Genomic DNA, 20,384 nt, shown 5'->3' on the forward strand with positions numbered 1-20,384 from the left:
ACTCGGGGCAACAGACTGCCAAACAACAGGGTGTGGCTCTTCTTTTGAACAAAAGAATGAAGGGGGCGTGGGAGCGTGGCGGTGAGGTGTGGGAAGCTGTAAGCCCCAGGCTACTTCGGGCTCGCCTTCCCATCAACTGGAGGCGAGGAGTGGTGGTCGTGGTTACTTATGCCCCCACCGAAGATGAACATCCGTGGAGGGATGCAGGCAAAGCCGATGAGTCAGATGCCTTCTATGACCTGTCACAGGTGCTGGCTAAAGTGGCCCCTCGGGATAGAGTCATCTTGTTGGGTGACTTCAATGCCAGAGTAGGTCATGATGCTGACACCTGGTCTGGAGTGATTGGAGGGCATGGGCCAGATCAGCTCAATAACAACGGTAGAAGGCTGCTAGATTTTTGTGCAGCCCATGGGCTTGTAATTACCAACACGCTGTTCCGGAATCGGCGCATCCACACATCATGGATGCATGCCGGGTCCAAGCAAGAACATCTGCTGGACTACATAGTGACGGACCAGCGGATGCGGGCCCATGTCCTTGACACCAGGACCTACCGTGGAGCTGATCTGCCCTCTGACCATCGACTAGTCATCTGTAAGATGCGCCTGCCATTCTTCTACTCCGGTGGTGGGTGTACACCCAGGACCCCATTCCAACCTAAAGTGGCCTGGTCTCAGTTATCTGATAAAAGTTGCAAGCGAGAATTTCATCATCGCTTGCGGCTGGGATTGGCATCGTCCCCCACTCCTCCTGATGTCGAGGGTAAATGGGCGAGGTTTAGGACTGTGGCTCATGCAGCTGCAATGGCTGCTTTGGGTACGCGGTCCAGACCTCCCCAGAGACCCTGGCTGACAGAGGAGGTGTTTAGGATGGTTGAGAAAAAGCGACAGGCCCACTGTCATCGGCTACAGAATCCCACGTCAGAGAATGAGGAGGCTTACCGCAGCCTTCGCTCGGAGGTTCGGAGAGCCGTAAGGCGCTGCAAGGATGGGGGTTGCGGAGGAGATGGAGTCTGCCTCAGTGGCCCGCGATCACAAATCTCTATTTAACTCCATCAAAAAAGTAACCTTCAGCGCCACACCTATTACCATCATTCGGGGAAAAAACGTTGATCCAATCTCCGACCCCCAGGAACAGGTTTGCAGATTTGCAGAGCATTTCTGTGAGGTCCTGGGGGAGGGAAAATCCCTCAACCAGGAAAATATCGTGGCACAAAGTGAGGATGACCCTGCTGAGGCTGTGGTGCCTCAAATATTGGAAGAAGTCACCCCCTGTGAGTGGCTGGCTGAGGTGCCATCTGTTGAGGATGTACTGAGGGCGATCCGGAGTCCGAGATCAGGAAAGGCACCGGGTAGAGATGATCTCCCAAGAGAAATGCTGAGGAAGGGTGGCGTTTGTGCACAGACTGCCCTATATGACATCATAACAACAGTCTGGACCACTGGACGGGTTCCGCAGGATTGGAAGGATGCCCTGCTGGTCCCCCTCTTTAAGAAGGGGAACTGGACAGACTGTAACAACTACAGGGGCATCTCACTCCTCAGTGTGCGGGAAAGGTCCTGGCTAGGATTATTCAACATCGCCTAACCAGGCACGCTGAGGAGAGGCTTGCGGAGCCCCAATGCGGTTTCAGGAAAGGGCGGTCCTGCACAGATGCCATATTTTCTGTCCGTCTGCTACAGCAGAGGTATAGGGAATTCCAACAAGACCTACATCTCTGCTTTATTGACATGGTCAAGGCCTATGATTCCATCATTAGGCCTGGGATCTGGGTTGTTCTTCGTGCTTTTGGAGTCCCTGACCCTCTACTCACAATCATTAAGGAACTTCATGTTGGTGAGCGGGCCCAGGTAAAACTACGTGGACGGGAGTCAGAGCCATTCCCTGTACACCTTGGGGTGCGACAGGGATGTCCTCTGGCTCCCACATTATTTAACAGCTATTTTGATCACGTAGTTCGTGAAGCCTTCAATAGCTCTACCGGGGGAATCTCTATTTGGTACAGATGTAATGGGAGGCTGATCTATGCCCGGGTGCGGTCAAGGGATGGCTCCCTATTGCTCAACCACGTTATGTATGCTGATGATTTGGTAATAGCTGCTCATTCAGAGGAGGAGTTGGAGACGCTGCTGCTGAGACTGGAGCATGCCACTAAGAGGTGGGGCCTTACCATCAGCCCCACCAAAACTAAGCACCTGCCTGGGTATTTTGTACCATCGGACACTCCACCCCCACAACTCCCAATCGGTGATGGGGCAGTTGTGGAGAGAGTGGAGAGTTTCCCATACCTGGGCAGTGTGCTTATGACCGGCTCCAGTTTAACAGCAGAGGTCTCCGAATCAGTCGAGCGGCAATATCTTTTCATCGGTTGCGTAACGCTGTGTGGAAGCTACCTGGTCTGTCGCTCCGCACTAAGCTTCAGGTCTTCTCGGCCACAGTCATTCCCTCCTCTACGCTTGCGAAACGTGGACCCCCCTAATGGAACATCTTCGCCAGTTAGAAACATTTAGGCTGGCCTGCCTACGATCTATCCTGGGTTTAACCAGGCTGGATTGTGTGAGGAGGTCACAAATCTTTGAAAGATCTGGGCACGGTCCCATCGGTGAGCTCCTCCGGCAGGCAAGGCTGCGTTGGCTGGGTCATGTAGCCCGCATGCCCAGCCACCGCATGCCGAAACAGCTTTTGTTCGGCCGGATCGAGGGGGCTAAACGGGCGTGGCACGGGCTAGAGAAGAGATGGAGTGATGTGGTACAGGAGGACGTGGAGCTGAGTGGACTTGCCGATGACTGGTACCAGCGGTGTCAAGATCGGCCTCTGTGGAGGAGGCTTGTGAAGGATGCTACTGGGCAGTTGGAGGCAGTCGCCCTCCAACAACAACGGAGGGCCGAGGAGCGACGCTCACAACAACGAGCGGAGCGCCGGGTGGCTAAAGCACAGCAGGTTGGCACAGTAGGGGGCACAGGTGGTGCATCAGCCAGTCATCTCAGTCAGTCGACCCGTGGCACCTGGGTCTGCCCCGTGACCTCCTGCCAGCGGGCGTTCGACACTTCACGTGGCCTCAAGGTGCACATAGCCTGGCACAAGCGTCGTGGTGACGTCACCGCCACTTAGTGGCGAATAGCGGTTGTTGTTGTGTGTCTATGTGTGAGTGTGTCTATGTGTGACTGTGTCTGTGTGTGTGTCTATGTAGGCGTGTCCCTGTGATGGTGTCTGTCTCTGGATCTTCGACTCCCAAGGAGGACAACTTTAAGTCGGCCGCTGTCTTTAGAGACATTGCCAAGAGACTGGAGCTGGTTTGTCTATCTGTGTTTGTCTCTGTGAGTCTCTCTGTGTGTCTCTGTGTGTTTCCCTGTGTCTGTGTGTCTCTGTGTGTTTCTCTGTGTCTCTGTGAGACTCTCTGTGTTTCTCTGTGTCTATGTGTGTGTCTGTGTGTCTCTGTGAGTCTCTGTGAGTCTCTCTGAGTCTCTGTGTCTCTGAGTCTCTGTGTCTCTGAGTCTCTGTGAGTGTCTCTGTGTCTCTCTGTGTGTCTCTGTGTGTGTCTGTGAGTCTCTGTGAATCTGTGTGTGTATCTGTGTGTCTGTGAGTCTCTGTGTGTCTCTGTGTGTGTCTCTGTGTGTGTCTCTGTGTATCTCTGTGTATCTCTGTGTGTCTCTGTGAGTCTCTGTGAGTCTATGGGAGTCTCTGTGTGTGTCTGTGTGTCTGTGAGTCTCTGTCTCTGTGTCTGTCTGTGTGTATCTCTGTGAGTCTCTCTGTGTGTCTCTGTGAGTCTATGTGTGTCTCTGTGTCTGTCTGTGTGTGTCTCTGTGAGTCTCTGTGTGTGTCTATTTCAGTCTCTGTGTGTGTCTCTGTGTGTCTCTGTGAGTCTCTGTGTGTCTTTGTGTATCTCTGTGTGTGTCTCTGTGTGTCTCTGTGTGTCTCTGTGTGTCTCTGTGTGTCTCTATGAGTGTCTCTGTGAGTCTCTGTGTGTCTCTGTGAGTCTCTGTGTGTGTATCTGTGTGTCTCTGTGTGTCTCTATGAGTGTCTCTGTGAGTCTCTGTGTGTCTCTGTGAGTCTCTGTGTGTCTCTGTGAGTCTCTGTGTGTATCTCTGTGTGTCTCTGTGAGTCTCTGTGTGTCTCTGTGTGTCTCTGTGTGTGTGTGAGTCTTTGTGAGTCTCTGTGTGTCTCTGTGTATCTCTGTGAGTCTCTGTGTGTCTCTGTGTGTGTCTGTGAGTCTATGGGAGTCTCTGTGTGTGTCTGTGTGTCTGTGAGTCTCTGTCTCTGTGTCTGTCTGTGTGTATCTCTGTGAGTCTCTCTGTGTGTCTCTGTGTCTCTGTGAGTCTATGTGTGTCTCTGTGTCTGTCTGTGTGTGTCTCTGTGAGTCTCTGTGTGTGTCTATTTCAGTCTCTGTGTGAGTCTCTGTGTGTCTCTGTGTGTCTCTGTGAGTCTCTGTGCGTCTCTGTGTGTCTCTGTGTGTCTCTGTGTGTCTCTGTGTGTCTCTATGAGTGTCTCTGTGAGTCTCTGTGTGTCTCTGTGAGTCTCTGTGTGTCTCTGTGTGAGTCTCTGTGTGTCTCGGTGAGTCTCTTTGTGTCTCTGTGTGTCTCTGTGTGTGTCTATGTGAGTCTCTGTGTGTGTCTCTGTGAGTCTCTGTGTGTCTCTGTGTGTATGTGTGTGTCTCTGTGTGTCTCTGTGTATCTCTGTGTGTCTCTGTGTGTCTCTGTCTGTCTCTGTGAGTCTCTGTGTGTCTCTGTGTGGGTCTCTGTGTCTCTCTGTATGTCTCTGTGAGTCTATGTGAGTCTATGTGAGTCTCTGTGTGTCTCTGTGTGTGTCTGTGAGTCTATGTGAGTCTCTGTGTGTCTCTGTGTCTCTGTGTCTCTGTGAGTCTCTGTGTGTCTCTGAGTCTCTGTGTGTTTCTGTGTCTCTGTGTGTGTCTCTGTGAGTCTCTGTGTGTCTCTGTGTGACTGTGTGTGTCTCTGTGAGTCTCTGTGCGTCTCTGAGTCTCTGTGTGTCTCTGTGTGTATGTGTGTGTCTCTGTGTATCTCTGTGTGTCTCTGTGTGTCTCTGTGAGTCTCTGTGTGTCTCTGTGTATCTCTGTGTGTGTCTCTGTGAGTCTCTGTGTGTGTCTCTGTGTGTCTCTGTGTGTCTCTATGAGTGTCTCTGTGAGTCTCTGTGTGTCTCTGTGAGTCTCTGTGTGTCTCTGTGTGAGTCTCTGTGTATCTCTGTGTGTCTCTGTGAGTCTCTGTGTGTCTCTGTGTGTCTCTGTGTGTCTCTGTGTGTCTCAGGAGGGAGAGTCCCTGGTACAGAAGCTGTCTTCCGTCTTTGAATTCCGCGTCCGTGGCACCGGAGATGAAATTGGAGTTTGGACTGTTGACGTAAAAACCGGGAATGGAAGTGTCCACTACGCAAGTGGTATGGGGAGAGAGAGACACGGGGAGAGAGAGACACGGGGAGAGAGAGACACGGGGAGAGAGAGAGACGCGGGGAGAGAGAGACACGGGGAGAGAGAGAGACACGGGGACAGAGAGACACGGGGAGAGAGAGACACGGGGAGAGAGAGACACGGGGAGAGAAAGACACGGGGAGAGAGAGACACGGGGAGAGAGATACACGGGGAGAGAGAGACACGGGGAGAGAGAGACACGGGGAGAGAGAGACACGGGGAGAGAGAGACGCGGGGAGAGAGAGACACGGGGAGAGAGAGACACGGGGAGAGAGAGAGACACGGGGAGAGAGAGACGCGGGGAGAGAGAGACACGGGGAGAGAGAGACACGGGGAGAGAGAGACACGGGGAGAGAGAGACACGGGGAGAGAGAGACACGGAGAGAGAGAGACACGGGGAGAGAGAGACACGGTGAGAGAGAGACACGGTGAGAGAGAGACACGGGGAGAGAGAGACACGGGGAGAGAGAGACACGGGGAGAGAGAGACACGGGGAGAGAGAGACACGGGGAGAGAGAGTCACGGGGAGAGAGAGACACGGGGAGAGAGAGACACGGGGTGAGAGAGGCACGGGGAGAGAGAGACACGGGGAGAGAGACACGGGGAGAGAGAGACACGGGGAGAGAGACACGGGAAGAGAGAGACACGGGGAGAGAGAGACACGGGGAGAGAGAGACACGGGGAGAGAGACACGGGAAGAGAGAGACACGGGGAGAGAGAGACACGGGGACAGAGAGACACGGGGAGAGAGAGACACGGGGAGAGAGACACGGGGAGAGAGAGACACGGGGAGAGAGAGACACGGGGAGAGAGAGACACGGAGAGAGAGAGACACGGGGAGAGAGACACGGGAAGAGAGAAACACGGGGACAGAGAGACACGGGGAGAGAGAGACACGGGGAGAGAGAGACACGGGGAGAGAGACACGGGGAGAGAGACACGGGGAGAGAGAGACACGGGGAGAGAGAGACACGGGGAGAGAGAGACACGGGCACAAACGAAGAGACACACAGACACACACAGACAGACAGAGACTCACACACACAGACACACACATACACAGACATAGACACACACGCACAGACAGACACACACAGACACGGGTGCTTTCTCTCTGTCTGTCAACAGGTCTGCCCGCGGATGTGTCTCTGTCCGTGTCCGATGAAGACCTTGTGTCCGTGATGTCCGGCAGACTCAACCCTCAGACGGTGAGCCCACTAGCTGCCTTGACGGAGATCCACTTCATTAACTCACCACTCACTTACCGTGAACTCGCACAACTAGGGCGCTGTTGAGTCTATGGTGCAGTGTTGAGTCTATGGTGCAGTGTTGAGTCTATGGTGCAGTGGTGAGTCTATGGGTAGCAGTGTTGAGTCTATGGTGCAGTGTTGAGTCTATGGTGCAGTGTTAAGTCTATGGTGCAGTGTTGAGTCTATGGTGCAGTGTTGAGTCTATGGTGCAGTGTTGAGTCTATGGTGCAGTGTTGAGTCTAATGGGCAGTGCTGAGTCTTTGGGGCAGTGTTGAGTCTATGGTGCAGTGTTGAGTCTATGATGCAGTGTTGAGTCTATGGGGCAGTGTTGAGTCTATGGTGCAGTGTTGAGTCTATGGGGCAGTGTTGAGTCTGTGGGGCAGTGTTGAGTCTACGGTGCGGTGTTGAGTCTAAGGTGCAGTGTTGAGTCTATGGTGCGGTGTTGAGTCTATGGGCAGTGTTGAGTCTATGGTGCAGTGTTGAGTCTATGAGCAGTGTTGAGTCTATGGTGCAGTGTTGAGTCTATGGTGCAGTGTTGAGGATATGGGGCAGTGTTGAGTCTATGGTGCAGTATTGAGTCTATGGTGCAGTGTTGAGTCTATGGTGCAGTGTTGAGTCTATGGTGCAGTGTTGAGTCTATGGTGCAGTGTTGAGTCTATGGGCAGTGTTGAGTCTATGGGCAGTGTTGAGTCTATGGGCAGTGTTGAGTCTATGGTGCAGTGTTGAGTCTATGGTGCAGTGTTGAGTCTATGGTGCAGTGTTGAGTCTATGGTGCAGTGTTAAGTCTATGGTGCAGTGTTGAGTCTATGGTGCAGTGTTGAGTCTATGGTGCAGTGTTGAGTCTATGGTGCAGTGTTGAGTCTAATGGGCAGTGCTGAGTCTTTGGGGCAGTGTTGAGTCTATGGTGCAGTGTTGAGTCTATGATGCAGTGTTGAGTCTATGGGGCAGTGTTGAGTCTATGGTGCAGTGTTGAGTCTATGGGGCAGTGTTGAGTCTGTGGGGCAGTGTTGAGTCTACGGTGCGGTGTTGAGTCTAAGGTGCAGTGTTGAGTCTATGGTGCGGTGTTGAGTCTATGGGCAGTGTTGAGTCTATGGTGCAGTGTTGAGTCTATGAGCAGTGTTGAGTCTATGGTGCAGTGTTGAGTCTATGGTGCAGTGTTGAGTCTATGGTGCAGTGTTGAGTCTATGGGCAGTGTTGAGTCTATGGGCAGTGTTGAGTCTATGGGCAGTGTTGAGTCTATGGTGCAGTGTTGAGTCTATGGTGCAGTGTTGAGTCTATGGTGCAGTGTTGAGTCTATGGTGCAGTGTTGAGTCTATGGTGCAGTGCTGAGTCTATGGTGCAGTGTTGAGTCTGTGGAGCAGTTCTGAGTCTATGGAGCAGTTCTGAGTCTATGGTACAGTGTTGAGTCTATAGGTGGCAGTGTTGAGTCTATGGTGCAGTGTTGAGTCTATGGTGCAGTGTTGAGTCTATGGTGCAGTGCTGAGTCTCTGGTGCAGTGTTGAGTCTATGGTGCAGTGTTGAGTCTATGGTGCAGTGCTGAGTCTCTGGTGCAGTGTTGAGTCTATGGTGCAGTGTTGAGTCTATGGTGCAGTGTTGAGTCTATGGTGCAGTGTTGAGTCTATGGTGCAGTGTTGAGTCTATGGTGCAGTGCTGAGTCTATGGTGCAGTGTTGAGTCTATGGTGCAGTGTTGAGTCTATGCTGCAGTGCTGAGTCTCTGGTGCAGTGTTGAGTCTATGGTACAGTGTTGAGTCTATGGTGCAGTGTTGAGTCTATGGGCAGTGTTGAGTCTATGGTGCAGTGTTGAGTCTATGGTGCAGTGTTGAGTCTATGGTGCAGTGTTGAGTCTATGGTGCAGTGCTGAGTCTATGGTGCAGTGTTGAGTCTGTGGAGCAGTTCTGAGTCTATGGAGCAGTTCTGAGTCTATGGTACAGTGTTGAGTCTATAGGTGGCAGTGTTGAGTCTATGGTGCAGTGTTGAGTCTATGGTGCAGTGTTGAGTCTATGGTGCAGTGCTGAGTCTCTGGTGCAGTGTTGAGTCTATGGTGCAGTGTTGAGTCTATGGTGCAGTGTTGAGTCTATGCTGCAGTGCTGAGTCTCTGGTGCAGTGTTGAGTCTATGGTACAGTGTTGAGTCTATGGTGCAGTGTTGAGTCTATGGGCAGTGTTGAGTCTATGGTGCAGTGTTGAGTCTATGGTGCAGTGTTGAGTCTATGGTGCAGTGTTGAGTCTATGGTGCAGTGCTGAGTCTATGGTGCAGTGTTGAGTCTGTGGAGCAGTTCTGAGTCTATGGAGCAGTTCTGAGTCTATGGTACAGTGTTGAGTCTATAGGTGGCAGTGTTGAGTCTATGGTGCAGTGTTGAGTCTATGGTGCAGTGTTGAGTCTATGGTGCAGTGCTGAGTCTCTGGTGCAGTGTTGAGTCTATGGTGCAGTGTTGAGTCTATGGTGCAGTGTTGAGTCTATGGTGCAGTGCTGAGTCTCTGGTGCAGTGTTGAGTCTATGGTGCAGTGTTGAGTCTATGGTGCAGTGCTGAGTCTCTGGTGCAGTGTTGAGTCTATGGTGCAGTGTTGAGTCTATGGTGCAGTGTTGAGTCTATGGTGCAGTGCTGAGTCTCTGGTGCAGTGTTGAGTCTATGGTGCAGTGTTGAGTCTATGGTGCAGTGTTGAGTCTTTGGTGCAGTGCTGAGTCTCTGGTGCAGTGTTGAGTCTATGGTGCAGTGTTGAGTCTATGGTGCAGTGTTGAGTCTATGGTGCAGTGCTGAGTCTATGGTGCAGTGTTGAGTCTACGGTGCAGTGTTGAGTCTCTGGGGCAGTGTTGAGTCTAATGGGCAGTGTTGAGTCTCTGGGGCAGTGTTGAGTCGTTGGTGCAGTGTTGAGTCGATGGTGCAGTGTTTAGTCTATGGGCAGTGTTGAGTCTATAGGTGGCAGTGCTGAGTCTATGGTGTAGTGTTAAGTCTATGGTGCAGTGTTGAGTCTATGGTGCAGTGTTTAGTCTATGGGCAGTGATGAGTCTATGGTGCAGTGTTAAGTCTATGGTGCAGTGTTAAGTCTATGGTGCGGTGTTGAGTCTATGGTGCAGTGTTGAGTCTATGGGTAATGTTAGTCAGTGGTGCAGTGTTGAGTCTATGGGGCAGTGTTGAGTCTATGGGGCAGTGTTGAGTCTATGGTGCAGTGTTGAGTCTATGGGTAGTGTTAGTCGATGGTGCAGTGTTGAGTCTATGGGGCAGTGTTGAGTCTATGGTGCAGTGTTGAGTCTATGGGTAGTGTTAGTCGATGGTGCAGTGTTGAGTCTATGGGGCAGTGTTGAGTCTATGGTGCAGTGCTGAGTCTATGGTGCAGTGTTAGTCAATGGTGCAGTGTTGAGTCTATGGTGCAGTGCTGAGTCTATGGCGCAGTGTTGAGTCTATGGGGCAGTGTTGAGTCGATGGTGCAGTGTTGAGTCTATGGGTAGTGTTTGTCAATGGTGCAGTGTTGAGTCTATGGGGCAGTGTTGAGTCTATGGTGCAGTGTTGAGTCTATGGGCAGTGTTGAGTCTATGGTGCGGTGTTGAGTATATGGGCAGTGTTGTGTCTATGGTGCAGTGTTGATTCTATGGGTAGTGTTGAGTCTATGGTGCAGTGTTGAGTCTATGGGTAGCAGTGTTGAGTCTATGGTGCAGTGTTGAGTCTATGGGTAGCAGTGTTGAGTCTATGGGGCAGTGCTGAGTCTATGGTGCAGTGCTGAGTCTGGTGCAGTGTTGAGTCTATGGTGCAGTGTTGAGTCTCTGGGGCAGTGTTGAGTCTCTGGGGCAGTGTTGAGTCTATGGTGCAGTGTTGAGTCTATGGGCAGTGTTGAGTCTATGGTGCAGTGTTGAGTCTATGGTGCAGTGTTGAGTCTATGGTGCAGTGCTGAGTGTATGGTGCAGTGTTGAGTCAATGGTGCAGTGTTTAGTCTATGGGCAGTGTTGAGTCTATAGGTGGCAGTGTTGAGTCTATGGTGCAGTGGTAAGTCTATGGTGCAGTGTTGAGTCTATGGTGCAGTATTGAGTCTATGGGGCAGTGTTGAGTCTATGGTGCAGTGCTGAGTCTATGGTGCAGTTTTGAGTCTATGGTGCAGTGTTGAGTTTATGGTGCAGTGTTGAGTCTATGGTGCAGTGTTGAGTCTATGGTGCAGTGTTGAGTCTATGGTGCAGTGTTGAGTCTATGGTGCAGTGTTGAGTCTATGGGCAGTGTTGAGTCTGTAGGTGGCAGTGTTGAGTCTATGGGGCAGTATTGATTCTATGGTACAATGTTGAGTCTATGGTGCAGTGTTGAGTCTATGGGTAGCAGTGTTGAGTCTGTGGTGCAGTGTTGAGTCTATGGTGCAGTGTTGAGTCTATGGTGCAGTGTTGAGTCTATGGTGCAGTGTTGATTCTATGGTGCAGTGTTGAGTCTATGGTGCGGTGTTGAGTCTATGGTGCGGTGTTGAGTCTATGGTGCAGTGTTGAGTCTATGGTGCAGTGTTGAGTCTATGGTGCAGTGTTGAGTCTATGGTGCAGTGTTGAGTCTATGGTGCAGTGTTGAGTCTATGGTGCGGTGTTGAGTCTATGGTGCGGTGTTGAGTCTATAGTGCGGTGTTGAGTCTATGGTGCAGTGTTGAGTCTATGGTGCAGTGTTGAGTCTATGGTGCAGTGTTGAGTCTCTGGGGCAGTGTTGAGTCTATGGTGCAGTGTTGAGTCTAATGGGCAGTGTTCAGTCTCTGGGGCAGTGTTGAGTCTATGGTGCAGTGTTGAGTCTATGGTGCAGTGTTGAGTCTATGGTGCAGTGTTGAGTCTAATGGGCAGTGTTGAGTCTCTGGGGCAGTGTTGAGTCTATGGTGCAGTGTTGAGTCTAATGGGCAGTGTTGAGTCTATGGTGCAGTGTTGAGTCTATGGTGCAGTGTTGAGTCTATGGAGCAGTGTTTAGTCTATGGGCAGTGTTGAGTCTATAGGTGGCAGTGCTGAGTCTATGGTGCAGTGTTAAGTCTATGGTGCAGTGTTGAGTCTATGGTGCGGTGTTGAGTCTATGGTGCAGTGTTAAGTCTATGGTGCAGTGTTGAGTCTATGGTGCGGTGTTGAGTCTATGGTGCAGTGTTGAGTCTATGGGTAGTGTTAGTCAATGGTGCAGTGTTGAGTCTATGGTGCAGTGCTGAGTCTATGGCGCAGTGTTGAGTCTATGGGGCAGTGTTGAGTCTATGGTGCAGTGTTGAGTCTATGGGTAGTGTTAGTCAATGGTGCAGTGTTGAGTCTATGGGGCAGTGTTGAGTCTATGGTGCAGTGTTGAGTCTATGGTGCAGTGTTGAGGCTATGGTGCAGTGTAAGTCTATGGGCAGTGTTGAGTCTATGGTGCAGTGTTGAGTCTATGGGCAGTGTTGAGTCTATGGTGCGGTGTTGAGTCTATGGTGCAGTGTTGAGTCTATGGGCAGTGTTGAGTCTATGGTGCAGTGTTGAGTCTATGGGTAGTGTTGAGTCTATGGTGCAGTGTTGAGTCTATGGGTAGCAGTGTTGAGTCTATGGTGCAGTGTTGAGTCTATGGTGCAGTGCTGAGTCTATGGTGCAGTGTTGAGTCTATGGTGCAGTGTTGAGTCTCTGGGGCAGTGTTGAGTCTATGGTGCAGTGTTGAGTCTATGGTGCAGTGTTGAGTCTATGGTGCAGTGTTGAGTCTATGGTGCAGTGCTGAGTCTATGGTGCAGTGTTGAGTCTATGGTGCAGTGTTGAGTCTATGGTGCAGTGTTGAGTCTCTGGGGCAGTGTTGAGTCTATGGTGCAGTGTTGAGTCTATGGTGCAGTGTTAAGTCTATGGTGCAGTGTTGAGTCTATGGTGCAGTGTTGAGTCTATGGGCTGTGTTGAGTCTATGGGCAGTGTTGAGTCTATGGTGCAGTGTTAAGTCTATGGTGCAGTATTGAGTCTATGGTGCAGTGTTGAGTCTATGGGCTGTGTTGAGTCTATGGGCAGTGTTGAGTCTATGGTTCAGTGTTGAGTCTATGGGCAGTGTTGAGTCTATGGGCAGTGTTGAGTCTATGGTGCAGTGCTGAGTCTATGGTGCAGTGTTGAGTCTATGGTGCAGTGTTGAGTCTATGGTGCAGTGTTGAGTCTATGGTGCAGTGTTGAGTCTATGGGCAGTGTTGATAGTCTATGGTGCAGTGTTGAGTCTATGGGCAGTGTTGAGTCTATGGTGCAGTGTTGAGTCTATGGGCAGTGTTGAGTCTATGGGCTGTGTTGAGTCTGGTGCAGTGCTGAGTCTATGGTGCAGTGTTGAGTCTCTGGGGCAGTGTTGAGTCTATGGTGCAGTGTTGAGTCTATGGTGCAGTGTTGAGTCTATGGTGCAGTGTTGAGTTTATGGGTGGCAGTGTTGAGTCTATGGTGCAGTGTTGAGTCTATGGGCAGTGTTGAGTCTATGGTGCGGTGTTGAGTCTATGGTGCAGTGTTGAGTCTATGGGCAGTGTTGAGTCTATGGTGCAGTGTTGAGTCTATGGGTAGTGTTGAGTCTATGGTGCAGTGTTGAGTCTATGGGTAGCAGTGTTGAGTCTATGGTGCACTGTTGAGTCTATGGTGCAGTGCAGAGTCTATGGTGCAGTGTTGAGTCTATGGTGCAGTGTTGAGTCTCTGGGGCAGTGTTGAGTCTATGGTGCAGTGTTGAGTCTATGGTGCAGTGTTGAGTCTATGGTGCAGTGTTGAGTCTATGGTGCAGTGCTGAGTCTATGGTGCAGTGTTGAGTCTATGGTGCAGTGTTGAGTCTATGGTGCAGTGTTGAGTCTCTGGGGCAGTGTTGAGTCTATGGTGCAGTGTTGAGTCTATGGTGCAGTGTTAAGTCTATGGTGCAGTGTTGAGTCTATGGTGCAGTGTTGAGTCTATGGGCTGTGTTGAGTCTATGGGCAGTGTTGAGTCTATGGTGCAGTGTTAAGTCTATGGTGCAGTATTGAGTCTATGGTGCAGTGTTGAGTCTATGGGCAGTGTTGAGTCTATGGTTCAGTGTTGAGTCTATGGGCAGTGTTGAGTCTATGGGCAGTGTTGAGTCTATGGTGCAGTGCTGAGTCTATGGTGCAGTGTTGAGTCTATGGTGCAGTGTTGAGTCTATGGTGCAGTGCTGAGTCTATGGTGCAGTGTTGAGTCTATGGTGCAGTGTTGAGTCTATGGGCAGTGTTGATAGTCTATGGTGCAGTGTTGAGTCTATGGGCAGTGTTGAGTCTATGGTGCGGTGTTGAGTCTGTAGGTGGCAGTGTTGAGTCTATGGTGCAGTGTTGAGTCTGGTGCAGTGTTGAGTCTCTGGGGCAGTGTTGAGTCTATGGTGCAGTGTTGAGTTTATGGGTGGCAGTGTTGAGTCTATGGTGCAGTGTTGAGTCTATGGTGCAGTGTTGAGTCTATGGGCAGTGTTGATAGTCTATGGTGCAGTGTTGAGTCTATGGGCAGTGTTGAGTCTATGGTGCAGTGTTGAGTCTATGGGCAGTGTTGAGTCTATGGGCTGTGTTGAGTCTATGGGCAGTGTTGAGTCAATGGGCAGTGTTGAGTCTATAGGTGGCAGTGTTGAGTCTATGGTGCAGTGTTGAGTCTATGGGGTAGTGCTGAGTCTATGGTGCGGTGTTGACTCTATGGGTAGCTGTGTTGAGTCTATGGTGCAGTGTTGAGTCTATGGGCAGTGTTGAGTCTGTGGTGCAGTGTTGAGTCTATGGGCAGTGTTGAGTCTATGGTGCAGTGTTGAGTCTATGGTGCAGTGTTGAGTCTATGGGGCAGTGTTGAGTCTATGGTGCAGTGTTGAGTCTATGGGGCAGTGTTGAGTATATGGTGCAGTGTTGAGTCTCTGGTGCAGTGTTGAGTCTATGGTGCAGTGTTGAGTCTATGGGGCAGTGTTGAGTCGATGGTGCAGTGTTGAGTCTATGGGCTGTGTTGAGTCTTATGGGCAGTGTTGAGTCAATGGGCAGCGTTGAGTCTATAGGTGGCAGTGTTGAGTCTATGGTGCAGTGTTGAGTCTATGGTGCAGTGTTGAGTCTATGGGGTAGTGCTGAGTCTATGGTGCGGTGTTGACTCTATGGGTAGCAGTGCTGAGTCTATGGGGCAGTGTTGAGTCTATGGGCAGTGTTGAGTCTATGGGGCAGTGTTGAGTCTATGGGGCAGTGTTGAGTCTATGGGCAGTGTTGAGTCTATGGTTCAGTGTTGAGTCTATGGGGTAGTGCTGAGTCTATGGTGCGGTGTTGACTCTATGGGTAGCAGTGCTGAGTCTATGGGGCAGTGTTCAGTCTATGGGCAGTGTTGAGTCTATGGTGCAGTGTTGAGTCTATGGGCAGTGTTGAGTCTATGGGCTGTGTTGAGTCTGGTGCAGTGCTGAGTCTATGGTGCAGTGTTGAGTCTCTGGGGCAGTGTTGAGTCTATGGTGCAGTGTTGAGTTTATGGGTGGCAGTGTTGAGTCTATGGTGCAGTGTTGAGTCTATGGGCAGTGTTGAGTCTATGGTGCGGTGTTGAGTCTATGGTGCAGTGTTGAGTCTATGGGCAGTGTTGAGTCTATGGTGCAGTGTTGAGTCTATGGGTAGTGTTGAGTCTATGGTGCAGTGTTGAGTCTATGGGTAGCAGTGTTGAGTCTATGGTGCACTGTTGAGTCTATGGTGCAGTGCTGAGTCTATGGGCAGTGTTGATAGTCTATGGTGCAGTGTTGAGTCTATGGGCAGTGTTGAGTCTATGGTGCAGTGTTGAGTCTATGGGCAGTGTTGAGTCTATGGGCTGTGTTGAGTCTATGGGCAGTGTTGAGTCAATGGACAGTGTTGAGTCTATAGGTGGCAGTGTTGAGTCTATGGTGCAGTGTTGAGTCTATGGTGCAGTGTTGAGTCTATGGGGTAGTGCTGAGTCTATGGTGCGGTGTTGACTCTATGGGTAGCTGTGTTGAGTCTATGGTGCAGTGTTGAGTCTATGGGCAGTGTTGAGTCTGTGGTGCAGTGTTGAGTCTATGGGCAGTGTTGAGTCTATGGTGCAGTGTTGAGTCTATGGTGCAGTGTTGAGTCTATGGGGCAGTGTTGAGTCTATGGTGCAGTGTTGAGTCTATGGGGCAGTGTTGAGTATATGGTGCAGTGTTGAGTCTCTGGTGCAGTGTTGAGTCTATGGTGCAGTGTTGAGTCTATGGGGCAGTGTTGAGTCGATGGTGCAGTGTTGAGTCTATGGGCTGTGTTGAGTCTTATGGGCAGTGTTGAGTCAATGGGCAGTGTTGAGTCTATAGGTGGCAGTGTTGAGTCTATGGTGCAGTGTTGAGTCTATGGTGCAGTGTTGAGTCTATGGGGTAGTGCTGAGTCTATGGTGCGGTGTTGACTCTATGGGTAGCAGTGCTGAGTCTATGGGGCAGTGTTGAGTCTATGGGGCAGTGTTGAGTCTATGGGCAGTGTTGAGTCTATGGTTCAGTGTTGAGTCTATGGGGTAGTGCTGAGTCTATGGTGCGGTGTTGACTCTATGGGTAGCAGTGCTGAGTCTATGGGGCAGTGTTGAGTCTATGGGCAGTGTTGAGTCTATGGGGCAGTGTTGAGTCTATGGGGCAGTGTTGAGTCTATGGGCAGTGTTGAGTCTATGGTGCGGTGTTGAGTCTATGGGCAGTGTTGAGTCTATGGTGCAGTGTTTTAGTCTCTCTCTGTGGGTCTCCTGCAGGCTTTCTTCCAGGGTAAGATGAAGATTGCTGGCAGCATGGCGGCCGCTATGAAGCTGCAGAGTCTGGTGACAACTCTACCCAAAGCCAAGCTGTAGACACACACACAGACACACACAGACACACACACAGACACACACACAGACACACACACAGACACACACACAGACACACACACAGACACACACACACAGACACACACACACAGACACACACACACACACAGACACACACAGACACACACACAGACACACATACACAGACACACACACAGACACACACACACACACAGACACACACACAGACACACAGACACACACACAGACGCACACACAGACACACAGACGCACACCCAGCACACACACAGACACACACACAGACACACACACACACAGACACACACACAGACACACAGACACACACACAGACACACACACAGACACACACACACACAGACACACACACAGACACACACACAGACACACACACAGACACACACACAGACACACACACAGACACACAGACACACACACAGACACACACACACAGACACACACACACAGATACACACAACAACAACAACCGCCATTCGCCACTAAGTGGTGGTGACGTCACCACGACGCTTGTGCCAGGCTATGTGCACCCTGAGGCCACGTGAAGTGTCGAACGCCCGCTGGCAGGAGGTCACGGGGCAGACCCAGGTGCCACGGGTCGACTGACTGAGATGACTGGCTGATGCACCACCTGTGCCCCCTACTGTGCCAACCTGCTGTGCTTTAGCCACCCGGCGCTCCGCTCGCTGTTGTGAGCGTCGCTCCTCCGCCCTCCGTTGTTGTTGGAGGGCGACTGCCTCCAACTGCCCAGTAGCATCCTTCACGAGCCTCCTCCACAGAGGCCGATCTTGACACCGCTGGTACCAGTCATCGGCAAGTCCACTCAGCTCCACGTCCTCCTGTACCACATCACTCCATCTCTTCTCTAGCCCGTGCCGCGCCCGCTTAGCCCCCTCAATCCGGCCAAACAAAAGCTGTTTCGGCATGCGGTGGCTGGGCATGCGGGCTACATGACCCAGCCATCGCAGCCTTGCCTGCCGGAGGAGCTCACCGATGGGACCCTGCCCAGATCTTTCAAGGATTTGTGAGCTCCTCACACAATCCAGTCTGGTTAAACCCAGGATGGATCGTAGGCAGGCCAGCCTAAATGTTTCTAACCGGCAAAGATGCTCTATTAGGGGGGTCCACGTTTCGCACGCGTAGAGAGGGGAGGGAATGACCGTGGCCGAGAAGACCTGAAGCTTAGTGCGGAGCGACAGACCAGGTAGCTTCCACACAGCGTTACGCAACCGATGAAAAGATATTGCCGCTCGACTGATTCGGAGTGAGACTTCTGCTGTTAAACCGGAGCCGGTCATGAGCATACTGCCCAGGTATGGGAAACTCTCCACTCTCTCCACAACTGCCCCATCACCGATTTGGAGTTGTGGGGTGGAGTGTCCGATGGTACAAAATACCCAGGCAGGTGCTTAGTTTTGGTGGGGCTGATGGTAAGGCCCCATCTCTCAGTGGCTTGCTCCAGTCTCAGCAGCAGCGTCTCCAACTCCTCCTCTGAATGAGCAGCTATTACCAAATCATTGGCATACATAAGGTGGTTGACCAATAGGGAGCCATCCCTTGACCGCACCCGGGCATCGATCAGCCTCCCATTCTATCTGTACCAAATGGAGATTCCCCCGGTACAGCTATTGAAGGCTTCACGAACTACATGGTCAAAATAGATGTTAAATAATGTGGGAGCCAGAGGACATCCCTGTCGCACCCCAAGGTGTACAGGGAATGGCTCTGACTCCCGGCCACGTAGTTTTACCCGGGCCCGCTCACCATCATGAAGGTCCTTAATGATCGTGAGCAGAGGGTCAGGGACTCCAAAAGCACGAAGAACAACCCAGAGCCCAGGCCTACTGATGGTATCATAGGCCTTGACCAGGTCAAAAAAGCAGAGATGTAGGTCTAGTTGGAATTCCCTACACCTCTGCTGTAGCAAACGGACAGAAAATATGGCATCTGTGCAGGACCGCCCTTTCCTGAAACCGCATTGGGGCTCCGCAAGCCTCTCCTCAGCGTGCCTGGCAAGGCGATGTTGAATAATCCTTGCCAGGACCTTTCCCGGCACACTGAGGAGTGAGATGCCCCTGTAGTTGTTACAGTCTGTGCGGTCCCCCTTCTTAAAGAGGGGGACCACCAGGGCATCCTTCCAATCCTGCGGAACTTGTCCAGTGGTCCAGACTGTTGTTATGATGTCATATAGGGCAGTCTGTGCACAAACGCCACCCTCCCTCAATATTTCGCTTAGGAGATAATCTCTGCCCGGTGCCTTTCCTGGTCTCAGACTCCGGATCGCCTTCAGTACTTCCTCAACAGATGGCACCTCAGCCACACACACACACAGACACACAGACACGCAGACACACACACAGACACACACACTGATTAAGACAGTAGTAACGAATCTGTTTGCCGATTTAACCGATGATTTAATCTTTGCCGCTAATCATAGATTTGATGGTGGTCGTGATGGTGATGGTGGTGATGATGGTGGTGATGATGGTGGTGGTGATGATGGTGGTGATGGTGGTGGTGGTGGTGGTGATGGTGATAGTGGTGCTGCAGTGGTGCTGCAGTGGTGGTGATGGTGGTGGTGGTGATGGTGGTGGTGGTGGTGATGGTGGTGATGGTGGTGGTTGTCGTGATGGTGGTGGTGATAGTGGTGCTGCAGTGGTGGTGGTGGTGATGGTGGTGTAGTAAAACATCGCTAGCACTGGGGGAGAGACAAAGGCGGCCGGGCGTGGTCGTGCTGGCCACACCCCTCCTTTCCCTCTGTGTGTAGCCACGGTGCCGGTAGCCTTCATAGACGCTGCTGCTACTGCTCGCTACTAAAAGCACTTGCCCCTACAGCCCTGTTATAGGCTACCTGGGGTAGCTTTGTCTGTGTCTGTGTAACAGCACTTGCCCCTACAGCCCTGATAGAGGCTACCTGGGGTAGCTTTGTCTGTGTCTGTGTAACAGCACTTGCCCCTACAGCCCTGCTAGAGGCTACCTGGGGTAGCTTTGTCTGTGTTGTGACGATTCATAATTGGTGGTGAAATGTTGATTACCTCGCCTGGTATACAGGAGGTCGTGGGTTCGATCCCAGACCCCGGGAGATGTTGACTACCTCGCCAGGTCTACAGGAGGTCGTGGGTTCTATCTCAGACACTGAGAGATGTTGACTACCTCGCCTGGTATACAGGAGGTCGTGGGTTCCCTCCTAGACCCTGAGGGATGTTGACTACCTCGCCTGGTATACAGGAGGTCGTGGGTTCGATCCCAGACCCTGAGAGATGTTGACTACCTCGACTGGTCTACAGGAGGTCATGGGTTCTATCTCAGACACTGAGAGATGTTGACTACCTCGCCTGGTCTACAGGAGGTCGTGGGTTCGATCCCAGACCCCGGGAGATGTTGACTACCTCGCCTGGTATACAGGAGGTCGTGGTGTCGATCTCAGACCATGAGAGATGTTTACTACCTCGCCTGGTATACAGGAGGTCGTGGGTTCCCTCCTAGACCCTGAGGGATGTTGACTACCTCGCCTGGTATACAGGAGGTCGTGGATTCGATCCCAGACCCCGGGAGATGTTGACTACCTCGCCTGGTAGTTCAATTTGCCAATGAAAAGTTGTCACATGGAAAGAGCTGTGATCACGGTGATGGTGATGATGGTGGTATTAATATTTGCTGATGTTACCAAGGTTATGATGCTGCTGATGAAGTTTGCCATTGTTTGAATTAAATAATTGAAGCAATGGAGATGTTTGGAGTCACTCACACACACGCACTCACAAAAACATCCCTAGCACTGGGGAGAGACACACTCATCACTCACCCATTCCACTCATCACCCACTCATTCACCCACTCACTCACCCACTCACTCACCCACTCACCCACCCACCCACTCACCCACCCACTCACTCACCCACCCACCCACTCACTCACCCACCCATCCACTCATCACTCACCACTCACCCACTCACTCACCCACCCACTCACTCACCCACTCACCCACCCACT

General features: G+C 51.6%; 1 protein-coding gene across 1 annotated transcript in view; it reads left to right on the forward strand.

Moving 5' to 3' along the window:
• LOC116936913 (sterol carrier protein 2-like) overlaps positions 1 to 20,117 on the forward strand; it is a 79,786-nt gene extending 59,669 nt beyond the window's left edge. Inside the window, 4 exon segments of the mRNA XM_076059248.1 lie at positions 3,191 to 3,293; positions 5,259 to 5,385; positions 6,545 to 6,624; positions 16,279 to 20,117. Of these exon segments, the coding sequence (XP_075915363.1) occupies positions 3,191 to 3,293; positions 5,259 to 5,385; positions 6,545 to 6,624; positions 16,279 to 16,374 (406 nt within the window). The 3' untranslated portion in view covers positions 16,375 to 20,117.
• Positions 20,118 to 20,384: the final 267 nt, after the last annotated feature.

Source organism: Petromyzon marinus (assembly GCF_048934315.1).
Source record: "Petromyzon marinus isolate PM22_M1 ecotype Great Lakes invasive population chromosome 85 unlocalized genomic scaffold, UKy_Petmar_22M1.pri1.0 chr85_unloc.1, whole genome shotgun sequence".
In the NCBI taxonomy this organism is placed as follows: domain Eukaryota; kingdom Metazoa; phylum Chordata; class Hyperoartia; order Petromyzontiformes; family Petromyzontidae; genus Petromyzon; species Petromyzon marinus.